At 44.5% G+C, this 8,118-nt stretch overlaps 1 protein-coding gene across 1 annotated transcript; it reads right to left on the reverse strand.

The window, feature by feature from the left end:
* Positions 1-580: 580 nt before the first annotated feature.
* Positions 581-7,993, reverse strand: sephs3 (selenophosphate synthetase 3). Its single transcript, XM_085781027.1, has 8 exons — positions 7,646-7,993; positions 6,833-6,936; positions 5,729-5,836; positions 5,421-5,575; positions 3,364-3,454; positions 3,173-3,272; positions 2,854-3,066; positions 581-1,732 (listed from the first exon to the last, which is right to left on the reverse strand). The coding sequence occupies exons 1-8, from the start codon at positions 7,920-7,922 to the stop codon at positions 1,482-1,484; spliced, it is 1,299 nt and encodes a 432-aa protein (XP_085637153.1). The 5' UTR covers positions 7,923-7,993; the 3' UTR covers positions 581-1,481.
* Positions 7,994-8,118: the final 125 nt, after the last annotated feature.

Genomic DNA, 8,118 nt, shown 5'->3' on the forward strand with positions numbered 1-8,118 from the left:
CCTTTAACATCCTAACTGACTTGTCCTGAAGCAGCAGAGCACTGAGGAACTGTCCAGGGTGCTACTCAGTGTTGGGCACATTGTCAACCTCAGTGACATAATGCAGTTTGGAATATACTGTGTAGTATATATTTTTTTACTTTTACTATTTTCATTAAACTTGCTCTATATCTATATTTCTATATTTACGAAAGAGAAAATAATCAAATTGTTGCAGTCAATCTAGGTATTTATCAAACCACGGGTGCTCTACAGGTCAGCTTTGAACTTGGTTAGACTGTGCTGCTGACTTATAGGGAAATCCATGACCTGATAACAATGGATTTAAATCTTTTAAATCTTAATGTTTTTTTTTATGTAATTATTTTCACTGTGAAATTATTTCTGACAAACAAACACAAATAAGAGGTGATGACTCATTAGTTATGAGAACTTTCCCACTGAGACAATTTATAATATCTTCTGTAAAAATGCCTGGGTGGTGATGGAAACAGTCTCATAAAAAAATTCTACATATTTTCCTTGACAGGCTCTAACATGCACCGAAGGTTGTTAACACAACATCCAAACACTGCTGAAGTCTGCGTTGATGATGGTTTTTATTGAATGTGAAAAGGAAACCTACAAACACAGCTCCAGACCTCCGGCACTCCGAGTCCGACCCCAATCCAAAGGCGAACATCCGCTCCACCTGCCCCCGCTGACCGAGGTTTACCAGGCGGAGCTTCATGAAAAAGGAAGGGTGGGAGGGACTCGGTGCCGGACGGCGTCAGCTGACACAGACGGACACTCTGGACTCCACCCGGCCGCTCCGGAGGAAGCTGCTCAAGCCTTCCTCTGGATCTGTGTGGGCGGAGGCGTCAGGTGCCGGGGGCCCCGATGAATTATTTCTTTTTTCACACGATACATTCACCAACGTGAGACATCATCATCATCATCATCATCATCATCCACCTCGCCCAACTTCATCACAGCAAAGCACCCCAGTCAAATGATAAAATACTCAAACACACACACACACACGCTTATACACAATTTTCATTATTTGCTGAATTTGGCTAAACTAACATGGAATGTTTTCACAAGAATATTATTTTGCATTAAGATAAATTTAAGTAAAATAAAAAATAATAAATGGATTAGAAAGGGAAGAAGTGCAGATCTAAATAAAGGGCGTGGGATCAGTTAAGTGTACTACCCTGAATTTTTACAGTCGTTCCAAAATGGTGAAATGGTGAAAGGCCTTTTCCAGCAGCTCCTTCGAAACATGGATAAATAACAGTGTGTGCCGTCCATTTCCTCTCCCACTGGAAAACAATGACAGTGATTTTGGTCGGTGTGCTCTCAGCATTTTGACTGACTGAAGAGGGGGATGAGATGGACAGCAACATCAGCACATGCACGCACGCAAACAAACGCACACTCACACACACACACACACACTCACACACCCTGGACCAGTGTCAGAGGAGCGGCAGTGTCTATGACAGATTGGGGCTGGGGTTGGGGCTGGTGGAGCTGTTCTCCTGATTCGCTGCCTGGCTTGTCCGCGGCGGGACCTCGATGATGCGGGGCTTGTCGATGATGCGCGCGCGGCGGTCGCCTTTCTCCACGATTCCGATTATCCAGGCTCCGCCCGCCGACCCCTGACTGCCGGCTCCAGAGGTCTGACTCTTCATCTCCGAGCAGAACTTGGCCGCCTGCTCTCTGGGCAGGCAAACAAGCAGCCCCCCTGCAGGAGAGGAAGAGAGTTATTATTAAAGGTCCCTTTCTCCTTTCCTTTTTTTTTTTTTTTTTTAACATTTCAGGTGTTTTATTTTCAAATGTTGATGCATAAGATTATATATTTGTGGTTTTATATCTCATCTGTCAGGCTAGTAACAACAGGTCTGTGACCAATCAGAAGAGAGGAGGCTCTGGGCATCTCTCCCAATTGAATAAATCCTACAAGTTTGAATGGTGGGTCCTGGTGGCAGGGGCGTAGCACCAAATTCTAGGCCCTATACACTCATAATGTCAGTGGGCCCCTGTCCACGCCAGTGCTCGAAGCGCAGAGTTGTTTTTGAGTTAAATTTATACAAAGCCGCCAAAGCGTGTTTCCGTCGGGGGCAGTTTTTCGGCAAGTAATCTCTTTTCGGCACTATACTGGCTTTGCATTTACCTCGAAAACAACTCGTAACGTTCCGTTATTATCTCATATCATATCTCCGCCGTTCTAAAAATAGCTTGCACAGACAATTAAAGGTAACAAATCTACTCCTAAAACTATAGGGATTATGGCATTGGGCCAATTTGCCAAAATGTTGAACTTTCACTTTAACAGTTGCTTCCCCTAATTCTGCCTTCTTCTACCCCGATTTATGTATTTTGGGTGGCATGATGAAAGCTAGTCTCATTCAATCTGGGCTCACTGACGTTACACTTGCTGTTGGCCGCTGTCTATGGGCGGACTAAACCAATTTTACGCCTCCAAGAGGAATTGTCCCCAGAATGTCTAATATGTTGGGAGGACTTTGACACAGAGTTCATTCTCTCAGTTGATGTTATCAATATATTTGAAATAAATTATGACACCAATTAATTGGGGGGGGGCAATTCATTCGAAATAAAAACATCACACAAAAAAATTATAATTTCAGGATTTTCATGGGCCCTCCCCCTACTCGGGCCCTGGGTAGTCAGGCCCCCTTTTCCCCCCACTACCACGCCCATGCCTGGTGGGTCAAAAACTACGTAGGAATCTCGCTTTATACTGAATATTTAATCTTTAAAATCATGACATTGGCTTCAACTGCTGATATCAACATGGTTTGATCAATCTTGATTCAAGCGTATACATCTCAGCGCTCATACCAGACGTCTCTGCTGACGTGCCCTGAACCAGGTTGAACACGTTTCCACAGGCTTTACTGATAGCAGTCATCTTGGCTATGATTGGTAGGTTGTGGATGACAAAGGCCACTTCGTTCCGTTGCTGTTCTGCCAGGTTGTTGGCGTGTCCCAACAGTCCGAAACCTGTCACGTCAGTTGCAGCGTGGGCCTGGAACTTGTGCATCAGACCGGCCGCTACGGACAAAAAAGACTCACTTTCGAGATCGCAGAACGTTTCCGTGAAGCGTTTTAAAAGAGACTGTAAATGAAATAAGTCAAAAACATCAGTGACAAAGTGTACCTGTGCGGTTTAGCGTTGCCATGGAGAACATGGCTTCCTGATAGGCCTCTTTAACTTCCTCTTTGGTGACGACTAGCTTGATCTTGTTCCACCTTTCAGGCTGATGAGAGAGGCAGTGGGGGAGTGTCAGTGTAGAACGACAACACGTCATGTAACGTTCATGTTCAGGTGAGTGGAGTCGACTGACTGACCTGGTCGAGCCACTGGTGGGCGTTCACGGCCACCTGCGTCCCCAGAGGTTTAGTCAGAACCAAGACGTCGCCTGGCACGGCTCCATCCGGCCTGGAAAAACACAAATATGACAAAAATATATCACTATACTCAGTCACGTGCAGCTTTTCCACGTGAACTGAAATTCAATTACAAGCAAAGTATATAGAAGCCCATTTTAAAAAAGTGGAGAGTCCTGTAACCTGTTTTCTTTGGCATCTGTCCTTTAGTACAAAGTGTCACTGGAGACAAGAGATGGACGGTAGAACTGAGGATGTTGCAGTTACGGTTATTCCCCTTTAATTTGCTTTGGTTTCTATGACTTTATGTTACTTGTGCATTTTGTTTATTCAAAACTGCGTATTAATGTATTAATGTGAAAACTGAATTTGTTAATTTATTCAAAAAAACAAACTAACGACAACAACAACAACAAAAAAACAGCTACTGATAACGTCCTAGCCCCCTAGGTATTTTTGTGGTGTATTATGTGTTGATTGGTTACCTGATTAATTATTCATTCTATCTGTGTAACATATCAGAAGATGTGAAAAACAGGTGTGTGATATGCCAGACACATCAAACCAAAGAGTTATTGTCATATACAAACCCTCATATCTGAGGAGGCGTGACATGAGTGTTTTTACATAAAGGACCAGAATGAGACATTAATTTAACAAAACCATCAACAGGTGATCTATTTCACAAATGCGGGGACAGATCCTTCATGGCACAGTTTATATAATAGCGACCTCCCTCCTCCCTCTTCACAATACTTTAACTTGTCGTGGCAGAAAAGTACAGGTGGCACTAACGATGGCTCAGTGCGCTTGTAGCTCCGTCCCCATTCAGCTGCTTCATCCTTCAAAGGCTGCATTTGAAAACCGATGGCGTTAAAGCGGCGCGATAAGCCTGTCCTATTTAAAAGGCTCCTTCAGATGTGACAGGGAAAAGCATCCTTTGTTTCCTGGACAACATGGATCCAGCTGGTGGATCCTTACTGCCCCAATTATTTATATATAAACATCAACCCACACCATTTATTAAAGTCCGCCTAAAGAGGCATTTTAAAAATTGTAAAAATGCTCAGCTATGACTATTTTTTTATTTAAATTGATTTCCCACAAAAAAAAGTTGTTTAAAAAACTCTCAAAGAGGCTAAAAACACGTCTACTATCTCTCCCTCATTAAGAAATCCGGGTTCTATGAATATTCATGGGTATGCAAATGCATCATGACTTGCACCCACCCACCGCCACCGTGTTGCTCGGTAACGGCAGTGAGCGTCAGCGGGAGCAGGGGAGACAGAGGGCCGATATCAAAACATGAGGCTTGCACTGAGATTCGAACCTGGTCTCCCGCATCAAAGTGCTGTGTAAGTAGATGTGAAGTGTCACCATCACAGTGAACAACAAATCAGATGCAAAAAAAATCTACGGGATTGGTTGCTAGGGATTCTGACGTATTAAACCTGACTGGGTGCTGAAAAACTGAATCCAACTTTTTCAGACTCTTTGAAACTGCATTTCCAAATCTAGAATGCTCAGTTGTGGCTGCATTAGCATCTTCGCTGCTGAAATGTCTTGTAGCAGAACCCAAACACTACATTGACATGTTAATAATTTCAAAAAAATCAATTTTTGGTTTAATCATTTTTCAAAAAGTGAACATGGTGGACTTTGCAGCAGATAATTAGGAGATCAGGTTGTCTCACTTTGGTGGTTTCTGGCTCCTCGTCTACACAGCCCCTGAACTGTAAACGGCTTATGTGTCACTTGTGTGTCACTTTAAGCACTGCACTCGTTTTAAATATTATTTTCACCTGTGAGTTTTGTTCCTGCATGAGATCAAACGACATGTAGCCGAAGGAGGACCTGAGCTTTGTGTCAACACGGGACGCTATAAATGCTTCTATGTGTTGTTCTGACATCATGGAGGTTAGTTACATTCTGTTAATCTGTTAATCTATCTGATCCTCAGTGTAAAAAAAAAAAGCAGCTGACAGAACGCCACGGCAACGGACTTTTAACAAACTCACATGATGAACTCGTTAGGCTGGCAGACCACGGACGCCACCCCTCCTACGATGATCCAGGGGTTGATCACAGTCTGGCCGCCCGTTACTGAAGTCCCGCCCTCCTCTGCTGCGTCTCGAAACCCTTGAATCATCAGCGGCATCACCCGCTCGCGGTCCTGTGTCACACACACACACACACCGACATGAATGGATATGAGACTTTGGTCCACCTTTGACACATGTACATATGGACGTATTAGACTAGCAGAGGATATACATATTATATACTGTACATCAGTACATCCACCTGTGAACACACATAACGCTACCTTGTCATTCATCTTCTGGCTGACGCTCAGCAGCATCAGCATGTTGTCACACTCTGTGATGCCCATGGCGTAGAGGTCACTGAGCACGTTAGCGCACGCTATCCTGCCCTGAGAGACACAGGCACAAAGAGGACACAAGACAAACAACTTTCAGACTTTTATCATCGTTGATAAAAATAATTATTTTCAACCTGGAACCTGACTTTACTGCATCAGCTACTGGATAATATTCAGCTTTAAGATTTTGTTTCTTGGCAGAATGACTCTGTCTTTTCCTGTTTTTGTCTTGAGATGGTTCATTAAAAAATGTGGCAAACTCCTCTGGAAACTCCTGCTCACTGTGTCTACTGCTGCACAATCTGGTCCTCCAGCTGCACTGCGGAGGAGAGGAAGGACCTGCAGCGAGGGGGTGACGACCACCCAGCGGATGGCCGACTCCCCTGGCTCTTCCTGAGTTACTGTGGTGAATAATGGCCAGAACAGTTTTCAGGAACATCGTGAGGTCACTGTGACATTCGAAATGTTTTGTCTTTGACATTTTGTCCATGTGAATGTTTTTGTGCCAGATCTTAAGGAACTGTGGTAACAAAAACAAATTTAAGGCATTACTGAGAAATCATGTTTGCAAGAACAACGCCAAAACAACAAGCCTCCAGCTCTGGCTTTCACCAAAGGAATAACAACACAAGAAAGTTATGTCTGTTTTGTGGATTTTGAACTTTCGTCAGTGTGCACATGTGCAGCCATTAACTAAAAAGTGCACCACCCACTCTTGTGGGAGCATGAAATGTTAAAGCAATTTTAAAAAGATAATTAGGAAGAAAAATAACCTTAATAAAAGATACACATCTTGAGTAATGACAAATGACTCTGGCTTAGGAATGGCAGAGGAGTGATTGTTTTGGGTTACACAAGTGCCGAAGTGTAACCATGTGTGTGGCTGCCCGTTGCTGTGTTTTTTGAACTCAATGAGTTCATCGCAATTCCACAAATATTTCTGGGTTTGAACATGCCTCACTTCTTCTCGGATAGTTTCCCAGTCAACAGTGGCAGAGTGCCCACCTATGAGAGAGAGAGAGAGAGAAACACCTGTCAGCCTCTTACCATCATGTAGGGATCCTCCACCAGGGGGTAGAAGAAGTCTGTGGTCTGGACCAGTGAGAGTCCTCCATGTCTCAGGGGAATCACACAGCAGTCCATCCCCACACCTGGAAACACATCAGGATGAGGAAGGAAGGAAGTGTGCAATTTTAGACAATGGGTTACAGTTAACTAGACATGTACTGCGCACTTTTTAAAATATTGTGTAACTTCTGTGTGTGGTTTGTGTGTAACTTTTGTTGTTACATGTAGTTAATGTTTTCTACAGACCCGTTATGTGGGATTGCATTATTGCACGAACAAGTGTGTTACTTCATGTCTAACTTTCAACACAGGGCCGATTGCTGTAACTCTGATCAGATCAAACGAACAGCACAGTTTCCACACTAAGTTGCGAAACTCTTCCACACGAAAAAAAAAGAAAAAAAAAGAAGCTTAATCACGAGGATGACCTTTGCCCCGAAACAATCAAAATTATTTCTGCTGAATCATTCCTACTCTGCTTATTTAACAACTCACGGAACTTGTGGTCTCTTCCTGTACAACCTAAGTTTCTATTTATTATTTAAAGCGACGTTGTAGTATCGTTACAACTTGTATGTGGACTCGGTCGATATATCATCAGTTTAGTTAGGTGGTGACTGTCAGAAACAAGTTAACTGTAATGTCTCGTACCTGCCCAACTGTCAAATGAGGTGCAGTGTCAGTAGAGACGAGCTAGCATGGTTAGCAACAGTTCCGCTAGCCAACTAAGGCTAGCCACCAGGACCTCTGGCTTGTTTGACGGCCAGCTCTGCAAACTAATTTATTCCTTACCGAGTCGGGGGCTGGGCAACTGTTGGCCGAACTCCGTTGCCTGGTCTCCGGCCTTTCCTGTCCCGTCGGCCCGGTCCGTCTCCAGTCCCGCCAGGAGTTTGAGCAGAGCCTCCTGCGGGACCTTGCAGCCTCATCCCTTCAGGTCCGAAAATGCTGTGAGACGAAACCCGCGCTCCAGGCCGTGGTCTTCGGGTTTGAAAGGCTTGTATCCGGGGGGAAAACATCCCTCGGTCCGCACAGCCTCCACCGAAGGAGGCGGGGGAGTTGAGCCTGACATGCCTGCCTGAAGACCTCTTCAAACACACGACGCCAGTCGCGCACACCGGTAAATAAGACGCAAGGATGAATGGAGCGTGCGGCCGGCGAGCGCTGCGTAAGGAGGCTGCTGTCAAGGCAACTGAAATAAAACCGCAATGACTTCCGGTCGGAACTTTCAGCGTAAAAGGCGTAAAACACAACACAGTGCAAGAGAT

The sequence above is a fragment of the Trachurus japonicus genome, chromosome 7, assembly GCF_045865225.1.
Source record: "Trachurus japonicus isolate A0001 chromosome 7, Traja_1.0".
Classification (NCBI taxonomy): domain Eukaryota; kingdom Metazoa; phylum Chordata; class Actinopteri; order Carangiformes; family Carangidae; genus Trachurus; species Trachurus japonicus.